The sequence below is a fragment of the Dreissena polymorpha genome, chromosome 15, assembly GCF_020536995.1.
Source record: "Dreissena polymorpha isolate Duluth1 chromosome 15, UMN_Dpol_1.0, whole genome shotgun sequence".
Taxonomy (NCBI): Eukaryota; Metazoa; Mollusca; class Bivalvia; order Myida; family Dreissenidae; genus Dreissena; species Dreissena polymorpha.
In genome coordinates this window covers 41,709,958-41,726,280 of record NC_068369.1, presented here as the reverse complement: position 1 = coordinate 41,726,280, position 16,323 = coordinate 41,709,958, and the positions used below count along the sequence as shown (strand labels likewise).

Sequence of the window (16,323 nt, the reverse complement as noted above, 5' to 3'; positions counted from 1 at the left end):
CGTTCAAAGAATCGGTTGGAATTTCCGAAGTTTCGATAATTCGTTTATATCTCTAGTAAAATGTTTCCCATATATTTAAATGTTTTTATAACAGCCTTGGTACGTTTAGAGATCGTATCGCAAGAAACACTTTTGTATGGATTTTCACACAACATGACCTTATAAGGATATGTGCATTAACTTCTATGTCATTGCCGATTTATGGAGTTTTACAACATTAAGGTTATGAATCTTTTAAGATAACATGTCTTGTGTGTTAAACAAAGCAGTTTTACGCACTTAAGAAATTTGCTTATCGAGTCAAAAATAGTTTGTATTTAACAATATGCAGTCGTAAATCATGTAAGTACGTTGAACACTATACAGAGGCGCGTAAATCAGGAGAAATAAAGTGTTATCCATATACAATGTATTTTTTGGTCAGACAAAATATGATCAAACATAAGCTAAAAACTAAAATCAAACTTAATACGTGCCGCAAAATGTCCGCAAAAGCAATCGACTACATGGTAAACATAAGCGCGTTGTTTATAAAACAGTGGCGTCGTTTTGCTGTTGTTTTCGTGCAATTTTATGATGTTTTTTTTAACGTTGATGTATAACCTAGGTTTTCACTTTTAAGGAACCTTTTGACAGATTTAAGCATCTACTGTAGTTAGTCATAAAATGCTTTATATTGATTATGTAACCATTAGAACTAAATAGCTCTAGTAAAAAAAAATAAAAGAATAAAATTATAGAAAACAAAGTAAACCTCAACTGGGCTCGAACCACTGACCATTGAAGTAAAAGTCTGGCTTTCAAGCCGATCAGCCATTCGTGCTGATACAGTGATAATAGATTATATACTTTATATATAAATAATCCTCGTAATGCCACACAAAATAAGGATTAAAACAGAACTCTCAATATTATTCAATCGTTTCTCGTTTGTAATGCTTTATAATTTTCAGGTTTATAAAAAGATGCATATAATGGATATTAAGATCATTGTAAATGTTCAGTATTACTGTTTCCTCGCAAATATTATCAAAGCGCTGAAGACACTGATTTTGTTTGCTGTTGTATAATCTTAGACGCAACTCAGTTTTCAAATTTATCTTATAGTTTTTTATATTGCAATTTTGAAATGACCACAACCCATTCAAATTTATAAAGAGTGTGTTAAAGCACAGGTCGAGATGTGTGGTTTTTTTTTCAAATCATTGATACAGCTAATCAGTGTGCACAGGCTAATCTAATTTGACATGCATTAAGCCCTGTTTTCCCTGAAAGCAGCCAATATGTACATATGTCAATGATAAACACTAGACTGGCCAACGTTGTCTTACAAGCTGTTAAATGCACATTATGTAGTGTACCAGTGGGAACAGGCAGATGAGGTGGCTAGAGCAAACGCTTTAAACCCCAGAGAAACAGTATAAACTGTCTACTTTTCAGTTGTACACTGGTGTGTAAACAGCAGGAAAAAAACTAAGCCAAATAGAAAACGTTCGGTATTGTCTTCAGAAAGTGTTTAATTATTATCTTAATGAAACACGGTAACAATCTTTGTTGCGTCGCATAACATTAAGGATTTTGGAAATCCCCAGTATTTGGTGCCTAAAATAAAGTTAATATCGGAGTCTTATTTTGTTTTACTGCCAGTTCGCCAAAAAGTATTTAGTTCTTCAAAAAAGTGTAAGCTAATCATTTGCAAATTAAATTCACATTTGAAACAAGGCAACATGCGACATAAAGACCATATACCGATGTATTATCTTGATCGGCTTACAATGTCATACATTAGTTCTTGTCGAGTCGCTTATCCACTTAAAAAAATATCTGAGGTTATCAACAGAGTGACAAACAACATTTTTTTTTATCCAATATTGTTTTCACAAATACAAGTCTTATTTGGGCGTTGTCATTCTTGGAGTAGGGTCTTCGATAAGATTGTAAACTACGAACGAACTAATTACATGTACAATGTATTTGAAATAGTGCGGCTAATAATTGTTCGAAAAAACAAAAACATATGCGATATTATTCAGAACTCTTTGATTTAAGTATATATATATATATATATATATATATATATATATATATATATATATATTTGTTTATTTATTTATTTATTTATTAAGTATGTATATATATACTTAATATGTGAGTGAGTGAGTGAGTTCTGTGAATGAGAGAGTGAGTTCTGTGAGTGAGTGAGTGAGTGAGTGAGTGAGTGAGTGAGTGAGTGAGTGAGTGAGTGAGTGAGTGAGTGAGTGAGTGAGTGAGTGAGTGAGTGAGTGAGTGAGTGAGTGAGTGAGTGAGTGAGTGTGATTGTGTGATTGTGTGATTGTGTGAATAAGAGTTGTATGAGTTGGGTTTAGGTAGGTGATATGAATACAAGTGCATGAGTAAGTGAGTGAGTTAGTGAGTGAGTGTGTGAGTGAGTGAGTGAGTGAGTGAGTGAGTGAGTGAGTGAGTTAGTGAGTGAGTTAGTGAGTAAGTGAGTGAGTGAGTGAGTGAGTGAGTGAGTGAGTGAGTGAGTGAGTGAGTGAGTGAGTGAGTGAGTGAGTGAGTGAGAGAGTGAATGTAGGTAGATGTGTAGCTGTTTAGTAAAAGTTAGTAAAAATGGCAGTAGAGGGTTTATTGAGCTATAATGAATTGCGTTTTATTCAGTGACAAAGCCAGTGGTTGACCACTTAAGTTGAGAATGAATATTTGTTGATTTAATTGTCTTGTTGGTAACCTTGTGTATTGGTAGATAAACTACCATTTAACCTATGTATGCAATATCAATGTTTTCATCTTGATATATGTAAATGTATATGACATTTAAACAACATGATTATTGAATTACTGAAGTGAGTATATACATAATGCATTCACAAATGCAGCAACTGTAAAGTTAACTAAAAGCCATATCAGTAGTGCTAATCTTAACTTGCATTTATAAGATTAAAAAAAAATACCTAAACAAACAGAATTTTAAGATACTAAAATGAAATATCGTGACTTTTACCAAAATTCTTAAATGAAGATAAAATAACTATTCGTATAGATAGTGTAGTTGGGCAGTAGGGGTGGTCTATTGTATGTACACTGACAGTGTCTTGGTCAATTGGTCTGTGTTGCAACCCCCTGTGATGACAACCAGTGTACATGCCATGGATTACAATATTTCTTGATTATACTTTCAGATGTTTAGATTATTCATGCTTTTAGTCTTACTTGATTTTACTGTTTTACATAATGTACAAGGAAACATTAAAATTTCGTAAGAATATGATAAAGTACATATCAATGGTGCGAATATAAATTCATCATGGTCTGACATATTAATAAAGTTGTTATCTATTTATGTGGCCTTATGTAATAAGACATTTCTATCGTCAGCATACGCAGAACATTTAAGTAGTACATGAATCTTATTTTCGATTGATAAATTGCAAATTGGACTTAACCGTACATTTTCAGGCAAATTCTCTTATCTTTCTGTTTCTTGTCGAAGAGGTGCCACCCCACAACGGAATTTATCAAAAGCAGATCTATATTTTATGGGCATTTTAGATTTCACATACCTTTCTGTATCAAAATCATGCTTAAAAATAAGATAATTATGTTCTAAGTTTGTTTCTACCAGTTCGGAATGGACCTTGTTCGCTTTGTATTGAATCTTTCCACTGTTCTATGTATTTATTTATGGTTACAGATTCTACAAGATTACATAATTGCTTGAAGGTAATTGTTGCACATTCATCAAGATAATTCAACATATCAATACTTTTGAACTAAGATTTAACATAAAATTGCCAATTTCTGCAATTATTAGTACTTCTATGACAACATATTGAGAACACTTTACTATTAATTCTATGTTAATTCTACTGTCGTCCATACGTTTCCATCAATTGCTGTACAACAAATCCCCATTGTTTCACACGTGGTGGTTGCCATGATAATTCACCATAGAGAGCTCTGTTTGGTGTGTATTTGCCCAAACCCAAGAAAAAGCGCATCGCTCGACTCTGGACTGCATTTATGCAAGAGAATGATCTTACAACCCACACTGAGGCCCCATAGGATATGACTGGCCAAACAGTGTTATCGTATTGTTTCTTAAAAACATTGTATGGCACTCCGCCAACAGATTTACATTTGGAAATGAGTAACCCAAGGGCCCTGCCTGCACTTTGGGAGACACTTTTAGCAGTAAGATCATAATCAAGGAAGTCATTTAATAACACTTTCAGATTTCAAAAATTGACTTGGGTTATTACATTTCTTTAGTTACCTCATTAACAAGTCAGCTAATAATACAACCGCGCACCTGCCGGTAACTCCATCACGTCCGCGCGCTCTTAGTACCAATATAGGTGATCTACTTTAGACGTAAAGACTCAAGCCGCTGATAGGTAATAAAACGTAGATCGTGTTGTTAAACTCGTAGCGTGCGAAATCCTTTCCTAAGCGAATTGTTGAATTAATACAGTGAACACCTTAAATAATCAAATAATCTTCAACTGTACTTTCAAGTTAAGACTAATAAGACCAACCCACAAGGGGAAAATGCAACGCGTAACCAAAACATTAAAAATGAAAACTTATGCAAACGTAACCGCTACGCTAATGGTGAAACCGAAGATCCAAAGATCTTCTTTCCGCGTCGGAGACATTTCAATGGATTCGGAAACGGGTACACCGTACACCGTCACATTAACCCCAAAGGACCCCCTGACCCCAAATCAACACGTCTCGCATAACTCGGATCCAAGCCCGGATACCATCCCTGATTCAATCCCAAACTCTTCTCAATTCACGGCCACTTTGATAAAAAATGACGCGTCGCATCTAACAATCTCTCCCCCCTCAAGGGACAATCAAACCCGCAATGATAAGACGTTGAATATACCTAATGACTCTCCCAGGCCCCAGTCCGCTGGGCAATCTACCAACAATGACCCTGGCCAGGCAATATGGCTCACCCTCTGTCTTGGCACTGTCGCGGCGATTTTTCCCGCGCAACAAGGCCAAGGCAATTGGTGAAGCCTTCGTAAATTTCGTTGGGTCTTAACAAGCCAAACCGCTCAAAGAAGTAAAGTCCGGACTACTATTTAAAATAAGAAAAGACGCGATCCATAAAGCGCATCAATTCTCCTTCGGCAGTTACGACTTCAAACTGACTGAGCAACCCAAATTAGGCAAAGGCATAATTCATGTCCCCCTAAATGCGAACATCGAGCAGCTAAAAAATGACCTTAAATCTAAACCTAATGTAGAGGCCGTCCATAGCGGAGTACGAAACGATTTTATAACAGTCACTTTTAAATCATAAAACGCGCCAACCAATATCCTAGGCCACAACGTTAAGCCCGAACTATTCGCTAGCCTACGGTGCTATAAATGCCAGATGTTCGGCCATGCATCGCACGCATGCAAAAACAACGCGAAATGCCCACACTGCGCGGGTAACCACTCGCACGCGTCGTGCACATCAAGGGGCGCTAAGAAGTGCGCAAACTGTGGTGGGGGCCACAGCGCGGCGTATAAGGGGTTCCCAGTGTACCTCAAATACCAAACTACAATTAACAACAAAAACCTGCGACTTACAAACAATTACCTAAATAATATGAATACAACAAATCAGCGCCCTAACTTAGACCAAATGGCTAAACAGCTGGTAGGTAAATCCGAAGCCGAAATACTGGCTATACTCAAAAATAAATTCCCCGAAAGAGAGGCTCAAAACCACACCGCCCGTGCAACCATCACCAACGCCCGTTCAATCCACAAAACACAAACAGGTTATGAACCCTCTCCCCACACAACAACAACAATCCAAGCAAGCACAAACCCATAACCAATCCATTAACACAAACAACCCTGTAACGCCCAAACAACAACAACAACAACAAACACCACGACGTACACAACTCCAACGTCATTACTGGCAAACAAAAAACCATGAGAGCTCGCCTCTACACCTACATAGGAACAAACTTAGACTGAACCGGTTCCGCCCGAATCCCCTCATCATGCGACATAGCCATCACAGAAGGCAAGCGCTCGCACCGCCGTTTCCGGTATACTTCCGCCACGCGAACGATATATATTAATATAACAACCTGTTAAGCGTACTGAAATGAGATACAGCCTTCCACGATTGACCGACGGACGTAAAACACCCGACAAACTCCTCCTCTACCGCTCCAGACAAAGGCTCAGCCACCACATAACACAAACTATACATAACCATCCACATATCAACAACACAGGACCCAGAATACACCCATGCAACACTCACAAACACACCACTTACATACAAAACACGCCACATGATCACACCACACCATTAGCACACGATACAGGGCACATTAAGGTCTCATTTGCCAACGTGCACTGAACTATTCAAACAAAAATATTAATAAAAAGAAAAAAAAGAAAAAAAGAAAATTAAAAAAAATATATAATAATAATTATTATTATTTGGCGAACACCCGGACAACCGGGGTAAATTTGACCTACTTTGGCTCAAAACTAATTTTTTTCCCCTTAAAGGTCACAGGGGCAGGTCCAGCTTAAATGACTCCGTGAAGGGGCGTGGGACTTGTAAATAAACTCAGAAAAACAACAACAAACGGGGCAATGTGTTTCTGACAAACACATCTCTTGTCAGCTCATCTATTTTTTGAAAAAAACATGAGCTATTGTCATCACCTTGGCGTCGGCGTCAGCGTCGGCGTCAGCGTCGGCGTCCGGTTAAGTTTTGCGTTTAGCTCCACTTTTCTCATAAAGTATCAATTCTATTGCATTCAAACTTGGTACACTTACTTACTATCATGAGGGGACTGGGCAGGCAAAGTTAGATAACTCTGGCGTGCATTTTGACAGAATTATGTGCCCTTTTTATACTTAGAAAATTGTAAATTTTGGTTAAGTTTTGTGTTTAGGTCCATTTTATTCCTTAAGGATCAAAGCTATTGCTTTCATACTTGCAACACTTACTAACTAGTATAAGGGGACTGTGCAGGCAAAGTTATGTAACTCTGATTGGCATTTTGACAGAATTATGTGCCCTTTTTATACTAAGAAAATTGAAAATTTTGGTTAAGTTTTGTGTTTAAGTCCATTTTATTCATTAAGTATCAAAGCGATTGCTTTCATACTTGCAACACTTACTAACTATTATAAGGGGACTGTGCAGGCAAAGTTATGTTACTCTGACTGGCATTTTGACAGAATTATGTGCCCTTTTTATACTTAGAAAATTGAAAATTTGGTTAAGTTTTGTGTTTAGGTCCACTTTATTACTAAAGTATCAAAGCTATTGCTTTCATACTTGCAACACTTAATAACTTTCAAAAGGGGACTATGCAGGCAAAGGTATGTAACTCTGACTGGCATTTTGACGGAATTATGGACCCTTTTTACTTAGAAAATTGAAAATTTGGTTAAGTTTTGTGTTCGGTCCACTTTACCCCTAAAGTATCATAGATATTGCTTTCATACTTGGAACGCTCGCAAACTATCATAAGGGGACAGTAAAGGACAAGTTGCATAACTCTGGTTGTCATTTTTACGGAATTATGGCCCTTTTTTGACTTAGTAACTTTGAATATATGGTTTAATGTTGTGTTTAGATCCACTTTACTTCTAAAGTATCAAGGCTATTGCTTTCAAACTTCAAATACTTTCATGCTAGCATAAGGGTACTGTACCTGGCAAGTTGAATTTTACCTTGACCTTTGAATGAACTTGACTCAAGGTCAAATTATGAAATTTTGCTAAAATTGCCATAAATTCTTTATTTATGAATAAATTTGATTGATACTTTGACAAAACAACTGTTACCTGACATACCACAATAGACTCCACCCAAACCATCCCCCAAGCCCCCCCCCCCCCCCGAATCCCCCCCCCCAAAAAAAAATAAGTGTTTTTTTTTCTTAAAGATCATCTAATAAATGACCACCACACCCTAACATTATACCCCCCCCCAACCCAACCCCCCCCCCCCAATTTTTTTTTATTTTTTATTTTTAAACATGGTTTAAAAACACATCGTAAAAATCCCCCCACCCCCTCAAACAAAAAATTGCATTTTTTTGCTTTTTTGGAAGAAAATGTAATAAATGACCACACCCCCTCCTTCCTTTGTGATTGAAATTGAGATAGGTCCCTTCACCTTTAAAAAGAAAAATAGATGAGCGGTCTGCACCCGTAAGGCGGTGCTCTTGTTTTTAATGTTTTCCTTTGATTTACCCCTGTTGTTGCCTTTTTTCATACCCTTCCTGCTCTAGAAAACGTGCAAACGCTAATGAAATTGGGTTTTGTGCACTCTTCCAACAGCTGCAGCATACGCTCATATAACTACTCAGCCCGCCACCTGCACACTCACATAGAAACAACCAAACAAACGCAAACAGTTGTTGCATTCGGCCGTTGCTGGGTCAAATAACAGCGCCCAGGCTTGAATTACCATTAACGCATATGAATACCCGCATTACCAATTGCTCTCGTTAATTCTTGTCACCTTCGTTAATTGCGATTTGTTGTGATTGAAAGAGAACAAAGGCATAGCAAAATGGGTTTTAGAGACAGTTCACTTTTTCTGAAGATAGCATTCATTCTGTTGATTGCTGCGTTTATAATTCAGGTTCTTGCGTTGGCCATTCCCTACTGGTTTTCCGTGGATGCCGGAATTTATACGTCGCATGGCTCGCTTTTCCGGGCCTGTGTCGAGATAATTGGATATAAAGCAACTGCCGATGTGGAAAATGCAGAAAGTAAGTTTTCCTTTTTTTCTTTATTTACAAGTGCTGCTTTGAGGATCATAACTATGCAGATATATGCCGTGTTGTTGTTATATGCCGTGTTGTTGTTATTTGCCGTGTTGTTGTTTATTAATGCTGAGAAACTCGTGTTAACATAGTCTTGCTGATCCTGTCTTAAAGTAGTCTTGGTAAAATACTGGTAAATTGACAACTTATAAAACGTTTTCTTGAAGCAATGAAAAATAAAATAATAATATTGCTCCCGTTACAGCCACATGTTCGAAATTGCCCATGAATTAACACAATTGGGCGACATATAATGCAACCTCTGGCAAAGAAGAACATCTAAAACGTCGAAATATACAAATAAACACAGACACAATTTAAACAGTTCAAACAGTTTCAGGCATCAAGTTATTTATAACGCTAAATGAATAACTTACCGGAAAAAATATGAGAAAGCAAATGAATGATCCTTGCACAATTTCAACACACTTTCAAAAAAAAATTGATTAAGGGAAAGTTTTTTAATTTCAATTAAGACGGAATATACAGTGGCCCAGGAACTCTAATTGTCGTTTTGCTGGTTGGTTTGATGAAAGCCGATTAAGTAAGTAAGAACATAACTTTGTATGCGGATTACTGGTGGCTCAGGAGAAGGGAGTAGATTTTACTGCAGAATTTGTAAGAAACCAGAAATACGCTAATAGTGGACAGAGAACCCGGAAGTCGTTTATCTCTTTTTGGCTGGGGTTGGAGGCGACCCGGGCAATGGATGTGATCGGGATCCTTCTAATCATCGCCGCCCTCACCATCGCAATCGTCGTCGTGTTCTTCAAGTCCGACATAAAGATTCTTAAGCTTGTTGCGTGGATAATATCCTTCTGCGCATGTAAGCACATTAACGAACGGAAATGATTTTGAAATAATATTTTGTAATATTTGTTGCTGTTTTTTAAATTAACGCCTCTCACATTGACAATGTGACTGTGATAAAACTATTCAAACTTAGTTGTTGCGAAGATATTTATTTACACCAGGATAGGTCTTTCTACGTTACTGATAACAATTTCTACCGCGTACTTACAGACATACAGAAACACACCTTAAATTTATTTCAGTGAATGTTTTGTTCTTTATTTCACGATAAAGGCGGGGTCATAATTGTCGGCATCATCATATATGGAGCGAAAAATTATTCAGTGTTCGCCGTGTACTCGGGTGCTTTCGCGCTTGCAATCATCGCCGGAATCATCATGGCAGTTGCGGGCATTCTGGGATTGATGGACTGGATGAACAAGGGGAAGTAAATCGCAGAAGGAGAGAAGCAAATAATCATTTTGTGTTTTATTTGTATGCTGACGTGAACGAACTTGAACATTCTTCATGCCACATTTTGTTTTGATATTTTATTACATGTTTCGACTAGTATCCGATGCAAGTTAACATATTACCTGTTCAAGGGTAGATTTAACATGTTGAACAAAATTAAATTGAGCGAAAGTGTCAAACGATAGTGCTTTGACTTGAGAACAAAATGCTAAAAAGTAAACATATGTATAAGATTTGAAAATTTGGCAAACCGTTGTTCTTTAATTTGTTGCGTACATTTATTTTATGTTATATTGCTATATTTCCTGATATAACACTTAAAAAACGAGTTATCCGATGTTATACAATTTATTTATACTGTTGAGCATATGTTCATTTTAATATTATTTTCAAATAAAATGTTTATAACATAATATGTGAGTTCACACGTTACAGGCTTGCAATTGAGTGTAGGTTCCATAATGACCTTTTTATTAAATAATATTCACTGACTATATCATGTCAGTGACCATTTAGTTCTTAAAGAACAGCAACACTCCGCGGACTTAAACTGACGATTACATACATTTTGGCTAAACACATTTAAGTAACCACTCGCAATATTTTTTAAACTATGTTAGCATCCAGATGGAGTATTTAAAAAATATATACGTGTAATACACTCAGGTTAATTACATAAATTAAAAATACACAAGGCAGATATTACTCCATTTTAACGTTAAATAAAATTTTATTTGAATTGTTCAGTAGCATTTCAATTTACATGCTTAACTGTCGATACAGCAATGAAACATGCATATATTACATGGAATGTTATTGATGTTATTGATGTTTGCTAGGAGCATTTCACTATGCGCAATACGATATCATTTGAACATGGACAGAAGACAGAAGAATTCGATATATTGATACAATTGCGAAATTAATCAAAGCGCTGAAGGCACTGAAGTTGTTCGCTATTGCATAATCTTAGACGCAACTCAGTTTTCAAAGTTATGTTATAGCTTTTTATATCTCAAGTTTGAAATGAAGAAAACCCATTCAAATTTATAAAGAGTGTGTCTTAAAGCACATGTCGAGAGGTGGGTGCACTGTTTATCCTCATATTTATGTTATATACGTAGATAACTTTGACAAAATAACAACAATATGTCTCTTTTTTCGCAATAACTTGCTGCACTGGCAACCATCTTTAGAATTTCGGTTGTCTTGCTAAAGAATAACAAGCCTAGAATCATGTACATGTTGTGTTATTTGTATCTAATACTTTATTTATTTTCTTGAAATTATTGAGCAACAATTTTGCCGACATGACAGACTTTAAATGCATCATGTCTTGTTGTGGGCCGGAATTGAATCATTTCCTAGGCCTATTTGATCCACATTCTCAAATTTGTATTCTATGTTTAATTGGATTGAGTTTTTTCAAGCTTTGAAAAAGCTAGTTGCCCTGCTTTTTAGCCCAACTGTAACCAACCGAAATGGAGTTTCCTGGGCTTAAATCTACTGGCCTCAGGCTAACAGGCATCCACTAAACCTGACAGTGTATTAAACGCAATAAAAAAAATTGACAAAATTAAACGATTTAATAATTCGGAGAGTTCTGTTGTTGTCGTTGTATTTTTTCATACTACGAGGATTGCTTATATAAAGTACAAAATACACCTCTCATTGCATGAGCACGGATGGCCAAGTGGTCAAACGATAGACTTTTATTCCAGGGGTCAGTGGTTTGAGCCCATTTGAGGGTGACTTTTTTGTTTCTTTAAATTCATTCTTGTTTTTTTTTAATTGAACTTTTAAGATCCAATGTCCACATTGATAAATATTAAGCATTTAATGACAAACTGTGAAAAGGTTCCTTTAAGATGTTTACTAAAAAATGCCACAAGGCAACAATTTAGAAGTCATTGGTTGTTTATTTTATTTAAAAGTGATTTTGGTTATTTGCCTTGTCAGCGAGGTTACTTTGAAGTTATTATCACAGGTATCTTCTTTCTTAAAGCATTAATAGAAAAGATATTGTAAGCTTCATTTTGGAAAGACATGGCTTTATGCATATGCATTAATTGTCATCCCAGTACCAGAGACTCTCTTTAAACGAAAAACACGATAACATCAAAAAGTGTCGTCATTGATTAGCTTGTGCGCACTTCACAGGCTATTCAGTGTGCACATGACACCACTTATTTGACATGCATTAAGCCCCGTTTTCCCTGAACGCAGTAAATATGTACAGATTTCAATGACAAATTGGCCAATGTCGTCGCACAAGCTGTTAAACACTTTTGATTTATTACATACACACACTCACTGTCTGCAGTGTACCAGTGGTGAAGTATAAACAGGCTAATCAGTGTGCACAGGCAGATGCGGTAGTTATCGTTCTTAGCGTAGTAAAGAGCATACCGAATTGAATTTTAAGGCAGTAACATTAGTTGTTCGCAAGCGTCACAACTAAAAACTATAGCAGAGATGCAAAGCGATGTGTTCAAACATGCACTCTTGTACCATTAATCCAATCTGCATGTTGAAACAGTTATCCTGATAGCATTAAAGCATTGCAACGCGAAACGATTGAATAATTTTGAGAGTTCTGTTGTTGTCGTTATGTTTTGTGAAACTACGAGGATTGCTTATATATAGTATAAAATACATCATGCATTGTATGCGGTTAGATGGTCGAGGGGTCTAAGTGGTAGACATTTTACTCCACGACTCCAGGGGTCAGTGGTTTGAGCCCTCTTGAGGGTTACTTTTTTTTTCTTTTTTAAATTTTATTCTTGATTTTTTACGGGACCTTTTTAGATCAAATGTTTACATTTATCAATAAAAAGCATTAAATGACAAACTTCAAAACATGCCAAAATCTGTGAAAAGGCCCTTTTAAGCCAATCGGCCATCCGTGCTCATACAGTGATAATAGATTAATCCTCGTAATGTCACAAAAAATAAGGATTAAAACAAAACTCTCAAAATTATTCAATCGTTTCTCGTTTGAAAAGCTTTATAATATTCAGGTTTTTAAATCGGCAAAAGATGCATATAATGGGTATTAATGTTTCCTCTCAAATATTATAACTAAAACGAAAATTTGTCATTTTTTAATTTGTCAATTTGCCCAAACGTAATAAGGTCCCTTTAATTGGCATTTACCAAAGGCCAATAAAATCTTGGATATTTTTCCTACCTGAAGGCCCCAATGAATAACTAGAATTTTGTTTAAAATACACAAAGTAAGCCAAATAGAAAACGTTCGGTATTGTCTTCAAAAAGTGTTTAATTATAATCTTAAAACACAATCTTTGTTGCGTCACATAACATTAAGGATTTTTGAAATCCCCACTATTTGGTGCCTAAAATAATGTTAATATCGGAGTCTTATTTAGTTCGACAAAAAGTATTTACTTCTTCAAAAGAGTGTAAACTAGTCATTTGCAAATTAAAATCACATTTAAAACAATGCAGCATGCGACATAAAAACCATATACCGATGTATTATCTTGATCGGCTAACAATGCCATACATTTGTTCTTGTCGAGTCGCTGATCCATTAGCCCATTTATGCCTAGCGTCTAGAAAAAAGGCCTTGGCAAACAGCGTAGAACCAGATGAGACGCCGCATGATGCGGCGACTCATCAGGATCTGCGCTGTTTTCTTGAAGGAATTTTTGTAAGAAATATTCTTAATATAGAAATAAATATACTAGACATCCCTAATTTTGGAAATAAATTGATCCAATTTAGAAGGATGAGAGAGTCCACTTGGCATAAATGGGTTAATATCTGAAGTGATTAGCAGAGTGACAAACAATATTTTATCTCCTAGCTTGTTTTCACAAATATTAGTCTTATTTGGGCGTTGTCATTCTTGGAGTAGGGTCTTCGATAAGATTGTAAACTACGTACGAACTAATTACAATGAATTTGAATTTAATGCGGCTAATTGTTCGGAAAAACAACTGTGACATTATTCAGAGCTCTTTGATTTTAATGACGACTGTTTTCAACATCAAAAACTATAAACACCAACGCCGTATAATTTGTTTTCAAGATATTTCTTGTTCATGATTTTTTAATGTTTTCCTTTGAAATACGCCTGTGATTGTTGCCATTTGTTTGTGCAGCCCTTCGTGCTCGAAAATGCGTGCAAACGCTAATGAAATCGGTTTTTCACAATCTTACAATAGATGCAGCATACACATCTAACTACTCAGCCTGACACCTGCACAGTCACATAGAAACAACCAAACAAAAGCAAACAGTTGTTGCAATTGGCCGTTGCTGGGGCAAATATAAGCACCATGGCGTGAATAAACCATTAACGCATATTTATAACCACAGTGTCAATCGCTGTCGTTAAATCTTAATGTGTTGTGATTGAAAGAGAGCAAAAGCACAGCAAAATGGGTTTTAGTGACAGTTCACTTTTTCTGAAGATAGCATTCATTCTGTTGATTGCTGCGTTTATAATTCAGGTTCTTGCGTTGGCCATTCCCTACTGGTTTTCCTTGGATGCCGGAAATTATGAGACATACGGCTCGCTTTTCCGTATCTGTTCCGAGTCCCCTGGATATAAATTGTGTGTTAATGTCGAAAATGCTACAAGTAAGTTTTCCTTTTATTTCTTTATTTACAATTGCTGTTTTGAGGCTCATAACTATGCAGATATATGCCGTGTTGTTGTTTATTTATGTTGAGAAACTCGTGTTAACAGAGTCTAGCTGCTCCTGTCTAAACGTAATCTAGGGAAATAATAGTAAATTGACAACTTATAAAACGTTTTTAAAGCAATGAAAAATAAAATAATTTTATTGCTATCGTTACAGCAACATGTTTGATATTACAAATGAATAAACACAATTGGGCGACACATAATGCAACCTCAGGCAAAGAAGGATATCGTAAACGTCGAAATAAACACACACGCACAATTAAAAAAGTTCAAACAGTTTCAGGCATCAAGTTATTTATTTATTTCGTTATTTATAACACTAAATGAATAACTTATCGAAAAAAATGAAAAAAGCAAATGACCCGATCCTTGCACAATTTTATCACAATTAAAAAAATCATAATTTAACAAATTGATTTAGGGAAAGTTTTATCATTTTAATTAAAGGGGCATTTTCACAGATTTTTGGCATGTATTGAAGCTTGTCATTAAAAGTTTAATATTGATAAATTTAAACATTGGACCTAAAAATCTCCAGTGAAAAAACAAGAATACAATTTTAAAAAAGTAAAACAAAGTTACCCTCAACTGGGCCGAACCACTGACCCTGGAGTCCTGGAGTATAAAGTCTTCCGCATAGACCACTCGACCATCCGTGCTCATGATATGAGCAGATGTATTTTTTAGTTATATCAGCAATCCTCGTAGTTTCCCCCCAAAAATAACGACAACAACAGCACTTTCCAAATTATTCATTCGTTTCGCGTTGCAACGCTTTATAATTTTCAGGTTTTCAAATCATCAAAAGATGCATGTAAAGGATATTTTAGAGTATTGTAAATGTTAAGTAATACTATTTCCTCACAAATATCATAATTAAAAACGAAAATTAGCGAATCTGAAACAACTTTTTTCAATTTTGTCAATTTACCAAAACGTGAAAAGGCCCCTTTAAGAAGACATATACAGTGGTCCTGGAACTCTATTTGTCGTTTTGCTGGTTGGTTTGAGGCAACGCAGATTACAAAAAAAAATGAAAGTAAGTAGGAACATTACTTTGTATACGGGCTACTGGTGGATCAGGAGAAGGGAGTAGGTTCTACGGGAATATCCGTAAGAATCCAGAAACATGATTAAAGTGGAAAGAGAAACCGGAAGATGTTTCTGTCTTTTAGGCTGGTGGGAGGCGACCCAGGCATTCGAGGTGATCGGGATCCTGCTGATTATCGCCGCCCTCATCCTCACCATCGTCGTCGTGTTCGTCAAGTCCGACATGAAGATTCTCAAGCTTGTTGCGTGGATACTATCCTTCTGCGCATGTAAGCACACGAACAACAATGATTTTGAAAAAAATATTTTGTAATATGTGTTAGTTTTTTATTCTTCAAAAATTAATGCCTTACACATTGACAATGCGACTGTGATAAAACTATTCAATCTTAGTTGTTGCTACGATATTTATTTACACCAGGATGGGTCTTTCTATGTAAATGAGATCTTTTTTGCCGCGTACTTAAACACACACAGAAACACACCTTACGTTTCTTATACAATTTATTTCAT

General features: G+C 36.1%; 1 protein-coding gene across 2 annotated transcripts in view; it reads left to right on the top strand.

Annotated features, from left to right (window-relative positions):
* The window catches only part of LOC127859340 (uncharacterized), a 38,768-nt gene that overhangs the window by 21,443 nt on the left and 1,002 nt on the right, over positions 1–16,323 (top strand). The window contains exons 1-2 of one of the 2 annotated variants that reach the window (XM_052396688.1): positions 14,380–14,693; positions 15,936–16,079. In XM_052396688.1, the coding sequence (XP_052252648.1) occupies positions 14,492–14,693; positions 15,936–16,079 (346 nt within the window). In that variant the 5' untranslated portion in view covers positions 14,380–14,491. Of the gene's footprint in view, positions 1–14,379; positions 14,694–15,935; positions 16,080–16,323 lie in introns of those variants that run through there. The other variant, XM_052396686.1, reaches the window with a different exon arrangement.